At 44.1% G+C, this 16,616-nt stretch overlaps 1 protein-coding gene across 6 annotated transcripts in view; it reads right to left on the bottom strand.

Annotated features, from left to right (window-relative positions):
* The window catches only part of Hex-A (Hexokinase A), a 122,358-nt gene that overhangs the window by 12,418 nt on the left and 93,324 nt on the right, over nucleotides 1-16,616 (bottom strand). For 4 of the 6 annotated variants that reach the window (XM_053795653.2, XM_070104998.1, XM_053795658.2 and 1 more), the window contains 2 exons: nucleotides 5,290-5,319; nucleotides 1,093-1,205 (listed from right to left, as the gene is read on the bottom strand). In XM_053795653.2, the coding sequence (XP_053651628.1) occupies nucleotides 1,093-1,205; nucleotides 5,290-5,319 (143 nt within the window). Of the gene's footprint in view, nucleotides 1-1,092; nucleotides 1,206-4,003; nucleotides 4,022-5,289; nucleotides 5,320-16,616 lie in introns of all 6 variants that reach the window. The other 2 variants (XM_070104999.1, XM_070105000.1) reach the window with 2 other exon arrangements.

Below are 16,616 nucleotides of genomic sequence, written 5' to 3'. Positions count from 1 at the left end.
GGCAGGTCCATTTAACCATCACAAACTGACTTATCTGACAAAAGTTGCAAGTAGTGGTCCAGTTTTTCCTTAAAAATCTCTACTTTTATCCCAAAAATATTTCTTACATCTTCTGGTAAAAGACTGAAGAATTTTGGACCATGGATGTTGACAGTGTTTGCTAATTGTGTCTATGGCAACTTTGCTTTTCAGTGAGTGCATTTTAGTTTTCCTGTATCTATAAATACAATAAGTTAATATGGTACCCCTATTTTTCACTAGGAAGACTCTGCACTCTTTCCTGTTCTTTCACTCCAGTAACATTCACCTCAATGAAACCCTGGTTAAGATGTTGAATTCACATAATAATGAGTGATACCTGGATACTTAATCAACAAGTTAAAAAGTACCTCTGATGAAACTCCGAAATGGATCAATTTTCAAAGTGCTAAATTTAGCTTACAGTGTAGGTTAACAAAATGTATAACTTTTCTGCTTTAATGCTTAATTAGTAGGCAGTTACATACATGGTAAATTATGTTCACCACATTCTCTAACTCTAGATACCAAAACGTATGGTACCATCCATTATGTGAGACAGTCTCCAATATCATCACTGCCCTAACACTCTTTATCTTCCCTCGTTTCTGATGGTCCCACCTGAGACACAGAATCCCTCTCTGATTTTACAATAACTTTGACTTCCTTTAGCACTCTTCACCACCCTTACCAATTCTTCCTCTATATACTCTCTGGTCTCTGATCAAGCATATTGACAGCTTTAGCACACCCTACCCTGCAGTACTGTATGACCCTCATGGGTTTAGCACTTTATGATAAAAATACGAGGCAGTACTGAGGTACAAGAGATGCCAATACTACATCTGATACCACAAATTTCACTTTGAAAATATGGAAATAATCAGAACTGATTACAAGAAATGGGTATAAAGAGAGAATATCGTAACTTTATACCCATACTTGTTCGGACATGTAGAGAGAATAATCAGAACTGATTACAAGAAATGGGTATAAAGAGAGAATATCGTAACTTTATACCCATACTTGTTGTCATTATGCTTCTATAATGCTATTATGTTAACTTGTACTTACAGCTGCTTCCCAGGGTTGACCGATTCACTATCTATGTTGTTGTCATATTCTGTGCGAACAAAGTCCAGGCAGCCATTGTCTCCAAATGCTCCCCATTCTGTGTTGATTACCACCTGAGAAATAATAATCCACCTTAGATATTAACTCAAACAAGGAAACTCCAAGAGTATTATAATATCCTTAAACTGTAAAGTAAAAGGACACAAGTGCAACTAATGTGACATTTAATGTGGCAACGTTTCGCTCCTGGAGAGCGAAACGTTGTCACATTAGTTGCACTTGTGTCCTTTTACTTTACATATTGTCGGTAATTCTACCAACTTTATTACAATCCTTAAACTGAATCAGCATTTTGTTAAGCTACAAATAATAATATACATGGGGGCATGCTCAACCCATTAGTCATACAGCACCTAGAGAATGGGAAAGGTGGTGGGTAGTCAGGTTTCAGAAAAAGAATGGGAGAGTAACTCCAGTTTCATGAATCCAAAATCCTTAAGTTACGAGGAGCAGGTGTTCTGTAGTTTACACATACTATATTCTCTTACTAATAAACACTCACTGCCCTTACTAACTCGACCTCTGTCATACTCTCCACCCTCGCTAGTATCACGTTAGGCATGTTAAACCTTTAGCACACCCTACCCTGCACCACTGTATGACCCTTGTAGGCTTACCACTATGACCCTTGTGGGCTTAGCACTCTATGACCCTTGTGGGTTTAGCGCTTGATTATAATAATAGTCCACTAATGAACTACAAAAAAATGCTGAATGTAAGGTGTCATTATAAGCCTGTTTTATTCAGTTAGAGGCCTATGTGAACTTACTCTCATAGGATCCTTAAAAACTTTACTCATATGAACTGTAGTACATCGTTATTATCAGGTCATGAAGCTGTCAACAGAACTCATCCTTCAGAGTACAGTGACTGTACTCGTGAGGATGTTGCAGGTCAGAGGTCATTGAGTTATGATGTCCGTACATTTCTGGCAAGACATCTGTTCAATAAATGATGTTGAATGTGCATCAATCTTTGGAACTGAAGATGTTCAGTGTAGTAAAATATATTATATATAACATAAATGACTGAAAATTCTTAGGAATCTATCATGATTGAAAGCTGCCGCTAATACCAGCGAGTCTTCAGCTGTAATAACAGTACCATGACAAGAGGGCCCTTCATATATACAGTGGACCCCCGCATAACGATTACCTCCGAATGCGACCAATTATGTAAGTGTATTTATGTAAGTGCGTTTGTACGTGTATGTTTGGGGGTCTGAAATGGACTAATCTACTTCACAATATTTCTTATGGGAACAAATTTGGTCAGTACTGGCACCTGAACATACTTCTGGAATGAAAAAATATCGTTAACCGGGGGTCCACTGTAGTACCTATTTTCAGTATTCCCCATTTTCATTGGCTTTCAATTGAGCCATTGTTTCACTGCCACTGGGTGGAAAATAATGAACAATGGCTCGGTTTGAAGCCAACATTAATGTGGGACACAGAAAAGGTGCTGTATATGCAGGGCCCTGTACTAGTATGGTTACTAATTACGGAAAACCACTGGTATATGTAATTTGGCAATTTCCAAAGCTTTCTTATTCAATTCACAACTAACCCACAATTTGGGGAAGAAGTCTGAGACTCTCCTGGACCATTATACAAGATCCAGAATGAACAAAATGTCACTTGAAGTTTCCTTTCAGAATAGTGGGTTACTTGTGTACTGTTCCAGCCACAGCATACGTGACTTCAATTCTTGCTTATTCTACGTTATTATGATCATGCCACAAATAACCTTTGGTATTTGTAGTTCCATGCACTCCTTCCACAGTGAAGCAGCCAGTGTGCAAGACTCAAAATGATCACACTTGAATGCAATTCTTTAACATTTAATTTGCAGATACAGTATTAATAATGTACTGGCAAGTGAACGAGCAAAAGTGTTAGCAAGAGAAAGGGCTGATAAATTCTTAGTGAGCAAGAAGACGAGCAAACGAGCAGAAAAGCGGATGATGTGGCAAGCGAAATATTTAATTCTATTAAATTAAAAATGTTTATTTAAAATTTATTAGGAAGGAAACCAAATTCCTCCCTATGTGGCATAAAGCACTTCCATAAAGCCCACCCTAAATGGTCAGGCAACTTAACCTTGCTTACCCCACAACCTAATTTTTTTGTTCACTATCCTACCCCAGTCCTTTCCCCATTCTTGCCCTTCATCTCTTGGCCTAAGAAAAAATAAATAAATGCAAAAATAGAATGAACAGGAGGAAGTGTGTAAAGAGATCATGTGTAATGATGCCACCCTGTCCCTAAATCCTCCCTTCCCTCACTATTAATTATTTCCCAACCTAATCCATTTCCTCCTCAACCAGTCTCTCCAGTTATCATGCAATACACAAATAACCCGCACATAAAAGAGAGAAGCTTACGACGACGTTTCGGTCCGACTTGGACCATTGACAAAGTCACAGTGTAACTTTGTCAATGGTCCAAGTCGGACCAAAACGTCGTCGTAAGCTTCTCTCTTTTATGTGCGGGTTATTTGTGTATCGTTCCAGTCACGGTATTGTGCCTTTTTGTTATTTATCATGCAATATAATACAATGGAGAGAGAAGGAGGGAGGAGAGGAGAGGATGGCAAGCAGTACTTTTATATACAAGCAAGACAAAGCATTTCATTCATGTTGTGGCCACACTGGAGTGCCGGCCTACTACTACACCTCCTCAACATGTTTTTTTTTTTTTGTCAAAGAAGAAGGTGCGGATTTGGTGAGGAAAAGATGGTCGGAGTGGAGGGTGAGGTGAGGAAGGATTTGGTGATGGATGACATCATGACAGATGATGTCTTGACACTTCTCCTTCAAAAGACTGGCCCAAAAAATCTCTACACTCACGGAGCGGCTGACAAAAATCTGGAATGGATAAAATGAAGGCTGAAATAGAATACATCTAGAGTAATATTTTATGAGAAATGTTGCAGGGATCCTTTCTAGAACCAATACATCATGAAAACATCTCAAAAACACAACCACATTTAAGTTAAGAGGGACTAGTACACACTTCAACACAAAAATGACATAATTTTACATATGGTCAGTTGACTAGCAAGTGTAATAATGTGATATACAGTAGTCCTCCCCGTATTTGTGGGGGATACATTCCAATTCCTACCATGGATGCCTGAAACTGAGGATAGTAACCAATGCTACATATAAGTCGTTTTTCGTTTATGTACATACCTATGATGAAATTAATTGATAAATTATGTATAATAAGTCAAGAATTAGTACTTTTTTCATTGATGGGAAGCACTTCCCGGCTTCTCTTACATTTTGAAAAACTGTCGCCATCACTACTTTTGCACTTTGAGGCCGTTTTAAAGCAAAATTAAGGTTTATTTTCAGGCCACAGTAAACCATGGAAACCGAATCCATGGATACGGGGGTTCTACTGTACTTTATTAAACCCAAAACTGGAATAAGAAGTCACAATGAATGAGGGGTTGGGATATTTGCAGTCTGGAGGAGCACTTGAACTGTAGCATCGGCATGCCTCTGGCAAGACAGTGACGAAGCCAGTGATGATTAAAGTGCTTCTTCTTTTTCAGGTCACCCAGCCTCGGTCGGAGACAGCCAATGCGTTAATAAAAAAAAAAAATTTCCCTCGCACCAAACCTGATTACCCACACTCTTCCCAATGTCCAGGTACTATACGACCTTCAGGGGGCTTAATAATAATAACAAAAAAATTACTATACTGTACTTCAAGAGTCATGGTACCTCTGCTACTAGTTAGAAAGTAATGGGAATAATTTCATGCATTACTGGCATAAAACAGATTAGTAAAAAATAAAAGTCGCAAGACCATGGCTGGAACAATTCACTGGACTGTGATTGCAACAACATACTGGATCGTGATTGGAACAATTCACTGGATTGTGATTGGGACAATTCACAACTAACCCATGCTTCGGAGAGGATACCTTAGAGTTTCTGTCTATCCTGGACCATAATCAAGACGAGTCTAACTTAATAATGTTCCACTATGAACAATGAACCAAATTGTCATGGACTGTTCCATCTCCAAAATGTGGATTAGTTGTAAAGACATTAGTAATCACTACGTACCCCAAGAGTGGCATATAAGCCACACTTGACAGATATCAGTACTCACTACATACCCCAGAAACTTCAATGTGAGTGTCGCCATCCTTGAGAGTGCATGAGTGAAGAAACAATGAAATACAACACACAGTGTCAAATATTCAGAGTCAAGAAGAATAACACTAAGAGAAGAGGTGAGTGAAGGAGGTCCACAAGGAAGGGGGTGAGTGAAGGATCCATGAGGAAGGGGTGTGAGGGGGTAAGGGTGAGTGAAGGGGTACATAATTATGGAAGGGTTGTGGGGGGGAGGCGAGTTAAGGTTAGAGCTGGATTAAGATTTTGTAGGCCCCTGGGCTATAGGTACTGTGAGCCCCCTGGGCTACAGGTACTGTGAGGCCCCTGGGCTATAGGTACTGTGAGCCCCCTGGGCTACAGGTACTGTGAGGCCCCTGGACTACAGGTACTGTGAGGCTCCTGGACTACAGGTACTGTGAGGCCCCTGGACTACAGGTACTGTGAGGCCCCTGCACTACAGGTACTGTGAGGCTCCTGGACTACAGGTACTGTGAGGCCCCTGGGCTACAGGTACTGTGAGGCCCCTGGACTACAGGTACTGTGAGGCTCCTGGACTACAGGTACTGTGAGGCCCCTGGGCTATAGGTACTGTGAGCCCCCTGGGCTACAGGTACTGTGAGGCCCCTGGACTACAGGTACTGTGAGGCTCCTGGACTACAGGTACTGTGAGGCCCCTGGACTACAGGTACTGTGAGGCCCCTGGACTACAGGTACTGTGAGGCTCCTGGACTACAGGTACTGTGAGGCCCCTGGACTACAGGTACTGTGAGGCCCCTGGACTACAGGTACTGTGAGGCTCCTGGACTACAGGTACTGTGAGGCCCCTGGGCTACAGGTACTGTGAGGCCCCTGGACTACAGGTACTGTGAGGCTCCTGGGCTACAGGTACTGTGAGGCCCCTGGACTACAGGTACTGTGAGGCCCCTGGACTACAGGTACTGTGAGGCCCCTGGGCTACAGGTACTGTGAGGCCCCTGGACTACAGGTACTGTGAGGCTCCTGGACTACAGGTACTGTGAGGCCCCTGGGCTACAGGTACTGTGAGGCCCCTGGACTACAGGTACTGTGAGGCCCCTGGACTACAGGTACTGTGAGGCCCCTGGACTACAGGTACTGTGAGGCCCCTGGACTACAGGTACTGTGAGGCCCCTGGGCTACAGGTACTGTGAGGCTCCTGGACTACAGGTACTGTGAGGCCCCTGGACTACAGGTACTGTGAGGCTCCTGGACTACAGGTACTGTGAGGCCCCTGGACTACAGGTACTGTGAGGCTCCTGGACTACAGGTACTGTGAGGCCCCTGGGCTACAGGTACTGTGAGGCCCCTGGACTACAGGTACTGTGAGGCCCCTGGACTACAGGTACTGTGAGGCTCCTGGACTACAGGTACTGTGAGGCCCCTGGGCTACAGGTACTGTGAGGCCCCTGGACTACAGGTACTGTGAGGCCCCTGGACTACAGGTACTGTGAGGCTCCTGGACTACAGGTACTGTGAGGCCCCTGGACTACAGGTACTGTGAGGCCCCTGGGCTACAGGTACTGTGAGGCCCCTGGACTACAGGTACTGTGAGGCTCCTGGACTACAGGTACTGTGAGGCTCCTGGACTACAGGTACTGTGAGGCCCCTGGACTACAGGTACTGTGAGGCCCCTGGGCTACAGGTACTGTGAGGCCCCTGGGCTACAGGTACTGTGAGGCCCCTGGGCTACAGGTACTGTGAGGCCCCTGGACTACAGGTACTGTGAGGCCCCTGGACTACAGGTACTGTGAGGCTCCTGGACTACAGGTACTGTGAGGCCCCTGGACTACAGGTACTGTGAGGCCCCTGGACTACAGGTACTGTGAGGCCCCTGGACTACAGGTACTGTGAGGCCCCTGGACTACAGGTACTGTGAGGCCCCTGGACTACAGGTACTGTGAGGCCCCTGGACTACAGGTACTGTGAGGCCCCTGGACTACAGGTACTGTGAGGCCCCTGGACTACAGGTACTGTGAGGCCCCTGGACTACAGGTACTGTGAGGCCCCTGGACTACAGGTACTGTGAGGCCCCTGGACTACAGGTACTGTGAGGCTCCTGGGCTACAGGTACTGTGAGGCTCCTGGACTACAGGTACTGTGAGGCCCCTGCACTACAGGTACTGTGAGGCCCCTGGGCTACAGGTACTGTGAGGCCCCTGGACTACAGGTACTGTGAGGTCCCTGGACTACAGGTACTGTGAGGCCCCTGGACTACAGGTACTGTGAGGTCCCTGGACTACAGGTACTGTGAGGCCCCTGGACTACAGGTACTGTGAGGCCCCTGGACTACAGGTACTGTGAGGCCCCTGGGCTACAGGTACTGTGAGGCCCCTGGACTACAGGTACTGTGAGGCCCCTGGACTACAGGTACTGTGAGGTCCCTGGACTACAGGTACTGTGAGGCCCCTGGACTACAGGTACTGTGAGGCCCCTGGGCTACAGGTACTGTGAGGCCCCTGGGCTACAGGTACTGTGAGGCCCCTGGACTACAGGTACTGTGAGGTCCCTGGACTACAGGTACTGTGAGGCCCCTGGACTACAGGTACTGTGAGGCCCCTGGACTACAGGTACTGTGAGGCCCCTGGGCTACAGGTACTGTGAGGCCCCTGGACTACAGGTACTGTGAGGTCCCTGGACTACAGGTACTGTGAGGCCCCTGGACTACAGGTACTGTGAGGCTCCTGGGCTACAGGTACTGTGAGGCTCCTGGACTACAGGTACTGTGAGGCCCCTGCACTACAGGTACTGTGAGGCCCCTGGACTACAGGTACTGTGAGGCCCCTGGGCTACAGGTACTGTGAGGCCCCTGCACTACAGGTACTGTGAGGCTCCTGGACTACAGGTACTGTGAGGCCCCTGGACTACAGGTACTGTGAGGCCCCTGGGCTACAGGTACTGTGAGGCCCCTGGACTACAGGTACTGTGAGGTCCCTGGACTACAGGTACTGTGAGGCCCCTGGACTACAGGTACTGTGAGGCCCCTGGACTACAGGTACTGTGAGGCCCCTGGGCTACAGGTACTGTGAGGCCCCTGGGCTACAGGTACTGTGAGGCCCCTGGACTACAGGTACTGTGAGCCCCCTGGGCTACAGGTACTGTGAGGCCCCTGGACTACAGGTACTGTGAGGCCCCTGGGCTACAGGTACTGTGAGGCCCCTGGGCTACAGGTACTGTGAGGCCCCTGCACTACAGGTACTGTGAGGCCCCTGGACTACAGGTACTGTGAGGCTCCTGGACTACAGGTACTGTGAGGCCCCTGGACTACAGGTACTGTGAGGCCCCTGGACTACAGGTACTGTGAGGCTCCTGGACTACAGGTACTGTGAGGCCCCTGGACTACAGGTACTGTGAGGCTCCTGGACTACAGGTACTGTGAGGCCCCTGGACTACAGGTACTGTGAGGCCCCTGGACTACAGGTACTGTGAGGCCCCTGGACTACAGGTACTGTGAGGCCCCTGGACTACAGGTACTGTGAGGCCCCTGGACTACAGGTACTGTGAGGCCCCTGGACTACAGGTACTGTGAGGCTCCTGGACTACAGGTACTGTGAGGCCCCTGGACTACAGGTACTGTGAGGCTCCTGGACTACAGGTACTGTGAGGCCCCTGGACTACAGGTACTGTGAGGCCCCTGGACTACAGGTACTGTGAGGCCCCTGGACTACAGGTACTGTGAGGCCCCTGGACTACAGGTACTGTGAGGCCCCTGGACTACAGGTACTGTGAGGCCCCTGGACTACAGGTACTGTGAGGCCCCTGGACTACAGGTACTGTGAGGCTCCTGGACTACAGGTACTGTGAGGCCCCTGGACTACAGGTACTGTGAGGCCCCTGGACTACAGGTACTGTGAGGCCCCTGGACTACAGGTACTGTGAGGCTCCTGGACTACAGGTACTGTGAGGCCCCTGGACTACAGGTACTGTGAGGCCCCTGGACTACAGGTACTGTGAGGCCCCTGGACTACAGGTACTGTGAGGCTCCTGGACTACAGGTACTGTGAGGCCCCTGGACTACAGGTACTGTGAGGCCCCTGGACTACAGGTACTGTGAGGCCCCCTGTAATATTTTCAAAAGAAAAAACGATTAATTACAACAATCAACAGTTCATCATATAAGTGATGTAATAACATACAATAATTATTAACGTCCTAGGTAGTAGGCTGGTAAACAGCAACAGTCCAGGGAGGTACTACGATTCTGCCAAGTGAGAGTAAAACGTAAACCTGTAATTGTTTTACATGGTAGGCTTGCTGGTGTCTTTTTTTGGTCTCATAAACATGTAAGATTTCATTTATATCTTGTGGGTGTGTGTATATACATATGTAAAAGCACACATATACACACCCCTCTGGGTTTCCTCTTTTCTTACCAGTTCTTGCTTATTTCCTCATATCTCCATGGGAAAGTGGAACAGAATTCTTCCTCCATAAGCCATGTGTGTCATAAGAGGCAACTAACATGATAGGAGCAAGGAGCTAGTAACCCCTTCTCCTGTGTACATTACTGAATTTAAAAAAGAGAAACTTTTGTTTTCTTTTTGGGCCACTCTCCCTTGGTAGGATACAGCCGGTTTGATGACAGCAGAAGAATTAAAGACTTATAGCAGTAACTGTGAACACTTTTCACTTATTCTCTGAAGGCCCTCCAGCTGGCAGACACCACTGGGTTGCATCCCTGGAGGCCCTGCAGCTGGCAGACACCCCTTGGCTGCAGCCCCTAGCTGGCAGAGGCCCCTGGGCTGCAGGCCCTAAAGCCCATGCCTTAATCCAGCTCTGGGTGAGGGAAACCATACCCCGGCCGGGATTGAACCCGCGGTCAGAGAGTCTCAAAACTCCAGCCCGTTGCGGTTTGTTTGCAATCGTGTCATTATGATTTCGTGAGTCATGTTGATGGCAGTGAAAGGACTTGAGCTAGAGTTCGTCACGGCCACACTAGCTGGAGATTCGTCTGTAAAAACTTGCATTTGTGGTCACAGTGGTGTCTGTGCTAACCTTCCTATGGTGTAGAAATATACCTAGTTGGATGAATCTTATTGTGGCTAGCTGGTCTAGTGGCTAACGCGACGGGCTGGAGTTTTGAGATTCTCTGACCGCGGGTTCAATCCCGGCCAGGGTATGGTTTGTTTGCAATCGTGTCATTACGATTTCGTGAGTCTGGGTGAGGGGACGGTAAAGAGGGAAAAGTGCTCAATTTAAAGGATAATAACACTAGAACCACAACAGATTTGCAGGCTACAGTGAGAGGTATAGGGAAGAGCAGTAATATGTCCATCACTTCGGCCCCAAAACAATGAGCATAATATGATCTTAGGAAAAATACTGCTATTAAATTATTCTCAAATTCTCCCACACTTATGCCTGTACCTTCTTATGTACGTATAAAAATTTAAAAATTTGATTTTTAAATTTATACAAGAACATTTGCATAAAATTTAATGCAGGTTATTTACTCTCCAACTAATTTTAACTGTCACTGCATGGATATATTTCCTGGCTATTTTATCAACGGTATTTCCCATTATATGACAGGTTTTGGAGGTGGAAATTTTAAAACGGCAAAATTTAACTGGCCATAGCATCCCCACATATGGTGGTGGTAATTTCAGGAAATAGTGGGGATCCTCTGGATATGTTTTGAAAAATATATCGAAAATCAGGTTGGAGAGGTTGATTTGCTTATGTTCTGTTTCTAAAAATCATAGAAAAGTCAATGAAATTTATACAAATGCTCCTTGATTTACAATGGGGTTATGTTCCAAGGAACCCATTACAAGTCAAAAATATCATAAGTCAAATATGAATATGATCTGCTAAGTAAATAAGTAAATTAATAACTATCACTGAATAAGTAATACAGTGGACCCCCGGTTAACGATATTTTTTCACTCCAGAAGTATGCTCAGGTGCCAGTACTGACCGAATTTGTTCCCATAAGGAATATTGTGAAGTAGATTAGTCCATTTCAGACCCCCAAACATACACGTACAAACGCACTTACATAATTGGTCGCATTCGGAGGTGATCGTTATGTGGGGGTCCACTGCATTTATTTTTTATTAACGCAACAGCCATTTCCCACCAAGGCAGGGTGATCCGAAAAAAGAACACTTTCATCATCGTTCAATCCACACTGTCTTGTCAGAGGCGTGCCTACACTACAATTACAAAGCTGTAACATATCTTCAACGCACAAGCAGTGAATGAGTAAATAAAGAAATGCAGCCTCTCCTCGCTTAACGACGGAGTTCTATTCCTAAGACCACGTTGGCAAACAAATTCGTTGCCAAGCAAGGAGCATACTATAATGGTAGTGGGTTTGTGTCAACCGTCTCTGATATTGTTTTAATGTCACCGTTGCACTATTTATAGCAGTTTTAGTATATTTTTAAATGTTTATATAGTAGTGTACTGTATATTGTAATAAACAGAATAGAGGAAATCAACTCTAATATACATTATTTAGGTATGCATACTGGTCAGAGAGCCCGTCGTAAGTCCGAGTTGTCGGTAAACGAGTACGTTGTTAAGTGAGGAAATGTTGTAATTACTGTAACATAACTAAATACCAGTACTGAAAAGTAAATACAGACTTGCCGCTTTCATGCTGGGTAATTACTCATGTTTCATCTCCAAAGTAACTGCTTTTGCGCCATCGTAAAGTCAAAATGTAAGTCGAACTATCGAAAGTTGAGAAGCACCTGTATTTCTATTGCATATTTTGATGTTTCAGAGCAGTTGGAGCCATTTTCTAACATACTTCATTTTTTTCAGCTAAAATATATTGATTATCGTACTTTTAATCTAAACTGTGACATTCCTGAGATCTGTCATATACCTGTGGTTGATTTTGAGAAATTTTCTATCCTCACAGCCCAGGCTTCTATTCATTGCCTGTTCACAAGCAGGCTGTTGCTGCTGGCAGCCCAGCTGGCTCACATAATCATCAGAAACTGGTTGATATGGTACACCAGATGTAGTGATCCAGTTTTCTCTTGAAAACATCAACATTTCTTTCAGTAGACTAATATTCTGATATCTGCTGGTAGTAGGTTGAATAGTCTTGAATCATGAATGTTGACATAGTGTTCTCTTATTGTGCCCATGGCACCCCTACTTTTAACTGGATTTATTTTACACTTCCTCCCATATCTCTCACTTCAGTATATTATGGAAGTGTGTAAATTTAAGACTAGGCCCTTAATTACCTGCCATATAGTATATATTATCAAGTATTTCTCTTGTCTTAGCTCCAGAGAGTATATTCAAAGTAGTAAGAGACATTCCCAGTAGTTTAAATGCTCTATTGGCTTTATGCAAGAAGTACAATAATTATGGTTTCTTTTTCTGTCTCATAAACACGCTAGATAACAGGGATATCTTGCTACTCCTACTTACACTTTGGTCACACTTCACAGACACGCACATGCATATATATATACATACATCTAGGTTTTTCTCCTTTTTCTAAATAGCTCTTGTTCCTCTTTATTTCTTCTATTGTCCATGGGGAAGTGGAAAAGAATCTTTCCTCCGTAAGCCATGCGTGTCGTATGAGGCGACTAAAATGCCAGGAGCAATGGGCTAGTAACCCCTTCTCCTGTAGACATTTACTAAAAAAGAGAAGAAGAAAAACTTTATAAAACTGGGATGCTTAAATGTGCGTGGATGTAGTGTGGATGACAAGAAACAGATGATTGCTGATGTTATGAATGAAAAGAAGTTGGATGTCCTGGCCCTAAGCGAAACAAAGCTGAAGGGGGTAGGGGAGTTTCGGTGGGGGGAAATAAATGGGATTAAATCTGGAGTATCTGAGAGAGTTAGAGCAAAGGAAGGGGTAGCAGTAATGTTGAATGATCAGTTATGGAAGGAGAAAAGAGAATATGAATGTGTAAATTCAAGAATTATGTGGATTAAAGTAAAGGTTGGATGCGAGAAGTGGGTCATAATAAGCGTGTATGCACCTGGAGAAGAGAGGAATGCAGAGGAGAGAGAGAGATTTTGGGAGATGTTAAGTGAATGTATAGGAGCCTTTGAACCAAGTGAGAGAGTAATTGTGGTAGGGGACCTGAATGCTAAAGTAGGAGAAACTTTTAGAGAGGGTGTGGTAGGTAAGTTTGGGGTGCCAGGTGTAAATGATAATGGGAGCCCTTTGATTGAACTTTGTATAGAAAGGGGTTTAGTTATAGGTAATACATATTTTAAGAAAAAGAGGATAAATAAATATACAAGATATGATGTAGGGCAAAATGACAGTAGTTTGTTGGATTATGTATTGGTAGATAAAAGACTGTTGAGTAGACTTCAGGATGTACATGTTTATAGAGGGGCCACAGATATATCAGATCACTTTCTAGTTGTAGCTACACTGAGAGTAAAAGGTAGATAGGATACAAGGAGAATAGAAGCATCAGGGAAGAGAGAGGTGAAGGTTTATAAACTAAAAGAGGAGGCAGTTAGGGTAAGATATAAACAGCTATTGGAGGATAGATGGGCTAATGAGAGCATAGGCAATGGGGTCGAAGAGGTATGGGGTAGGTTTAAAAATGTAGTGTTAGAGTGTTCAGCAGAAGTTTGTGGTTACAGGAAAGTGGGTGCGGGAGGGAAGAGGAGCGATTGGTGGAATGATGATGTGAAGAGAGTAGTAAGGGAGAAAAAGTTAGCATATGAAAAGTTTTTACAAAGTAGAAGTGATGCAAGGAGGGAAGAGTATATGGAGAAAAAGAGAGAGGTTAAGAGAGTGGTGAAGCAATGTAAAAAGAGAGCAAATGAGAGAGTGGGTGAGATGTTATCAACAAATTTTGTTGAAAATAAGAAAAAGTTTTGGAGTGAGATTAACAAGTTAAGAAAGCCTAGAGAACAAATGGATTTGTCAGTTAAAAATAGGAGAGGAGAGTTATTAAATGGAGAGTTAGAGGTATTGGGAAGATGGAGGGAATATTTTGAGGAATTGTTAAATGTTGATGAAGATAGGGAAGCTGTGATTTCGTGTATAGGGCAAGGAGGAACAACATCTTGTAGGAGTGAGGAAGAGCCAGTTGTGAGTGTGGGGGAAGTTCGTGAGACAGTAGGTAAAATGAAAGGGGGTAAGGCAGCCGGGATTGATGGGATAAAGATTGAAATGTTAAAAGCAGGTGGGGATATAGTTTTGGAGTGGTTGGTGCAATTATTTAATAAATGTATGGAAGAGGGTAAGGTACCTAGGGATTGGCAGAGAGCATGCATAGTTCCTTTGTATAAAGGCAAAGGGGATAAAAGAGAGTGCAAAAATTATAGGGGGATAAGTCTGTTGAGTATACCTGGCAAAGTGTATGGTAGAGTTATTATTGAAAGAATTAAGAGTAAGACGGAGAATAGGATAGCAGATGAACAAGGAGGCTTTAGGAAAGGTAGGGGGTGTGTGGACCAGGTGTTTACAGTGAAACATATAAGTGAACAGTATTTAGATAAGGCTAAAGAGGTCTTTGTGGCATTTATGGATTTGGAAAAGGCGTATGACAGGGTGGATAGGGGGGCAATGTGGCAGATGTTGCAGGTGTATGGTGTAGGAGGTAGGTTACTGAAAGCAGTGAAGAGTTTTTACGAGGATAGTGAGGCTCAAGTTAGAGTATGTAGGAAAGAGGGAAATTATTTCCCAGTAAAAGTAGGCCTTAGACAAGGATGTGTAATGTCACCATGGTTGCTTAATATATTTATAGATGGGGTTGTAAGAGAAGTAAATGCGAGGGTCTTGGCAAGAGGCGTGGAGTTAAAAGATAAAGAATCACACATAAAGTGGGAGTTGTCACAGTTGCTCTTTGCTGATGACACTGTGCTCTTGGGAGATTCTGAAGAGAAGTTGCAGAGATTGGTGGATGAATTTGGTAGGGTGTGCAAAAGAAGAAAATTGAAAGTGAATACAGGAAAGAGTAAGGTTATGAGGATAACAAAAAGATTAGGTGATGAAAGATTGGATATCAGATTGGAGGGAGAGAGTATGGAGGAGGTGAATGTATTCAGATATTTGGGAGTGGACGTATCAGCGGATGGGTCTATGAAAGATGAGGTGAATCATAGAATTGATGAGGGGAAAAGGGTGAGTGGTGCACTTAGGAGTCTGTGGAGACAAAGAACTTTGTCCTTGGAGGCAAAGAGGGGAATGTATGAGAGTAGTTTTACCAACGCTTTTATATGGGTGTGAAGCATGGGTGATGAATGTTGCAGCGAGGAGAAGGCTGGAGGCAGTGGAGATGTCATGTCTGAGAGCAATGTGTGGTGTGAATATAATGCAGAGAATTCGTAGTTTGGAAGTTAGGAGGAGGTGCGGGATTACCAAAACTGTTGTCCAGAGGGCTGAGGAAGGGTTGTTGAGGTGGTTCGGACATGTGGAGAGAATGGAGCGAAACAGAATAACTTCAAGAGTGTATCAGTCTGTAGTGGAAGGAAGGCGGGGTAGGGGTCGGCCTAGGAAAGGTTGGAGGGAGGGGGTAAAGGAGGTTTTGTGTGCGAGGGGCTTGGACTTCCAGCAGGCATGCGTGAGCGTGTTTGATAGGAGTGAATGGAGACAAATGGTTTTTAATACTTGACGTGCTGTTGGAGTGTGAGCAAAGTAACATTTATGAAGGGGTTCAGGGAAACCAGCAGGCCGGACTTGAGTCCTGGAGATGGGAAGTACAGTGCCTGCACTCTGAAGGAGGGGTGTTAATGTTGCAGTTTAAAAACTGTAGTGTAAAGCACCCTTCTGGCAAGACAGTGATGGAGTGAATGATGGTGAAAGTTTTTCTTTTTCGGGCCACCCTGCCTTGGTGGGAATCGGCCAGTGTGATAATAAAATAAAATAATAAATAATAATGGTAGATTTACTGACAACATGTTAAGTCAAAGAACGTGTGTAACTAAGTATTGTATGTACTGTATATTTATTTTACTTTCTGTTTTGTATGCCAAGCTGTATGGAGCACTTAATATATGATAGTGTAAACATGTTATAAGGCATTTTAGGTGCATTCAGTAATGAAAAAATGGCTCTTTTCCGCCCACCGGCAATTTTCGTTTATCATTTGGTATTGTGAAGCTGAACCCGTAAACGGTTCAAACGTATATATACATTTTTTCGACATTTGAAAGTATGTAAAAAAAGTAGATCATCTTTTTTTTTTTTTTACATGTGAAAACGTGTAAAAAAAACTTTGATCTACTTTTTTTTTTATATTTGAAAATATGTAAAAAAAACGTAGATCTACTTTTGGAGCACTACACATGTGAACATAGATCTGCCTGGACCGTTTACGGGTTAAAAGCCGTACAAATGGGGCCCTCCTGTATTTTCCAACAT

The sequence above is a fragment of the Cherax quadricarinatus genome, chromosome 96 (assembly GCF_038502225.1).
Source record: "Cherax quadricarinatus isolate ZL_2023a chromosome 96, ASM3850222v1, whole genome shotgun sequence".
NCBI classification, from domain to species: domain Eukaryota; kingdom Metazoa; phylum Arthropoda; class Malacostraca; order Decapoda; family Parastacidae; genus Cherax; species Cherax quadricarinatus.
Note: the sequence above shows the minus strand (reverse complement) of the source record. Positions and strands in the feature narration are given on the sequence as shown.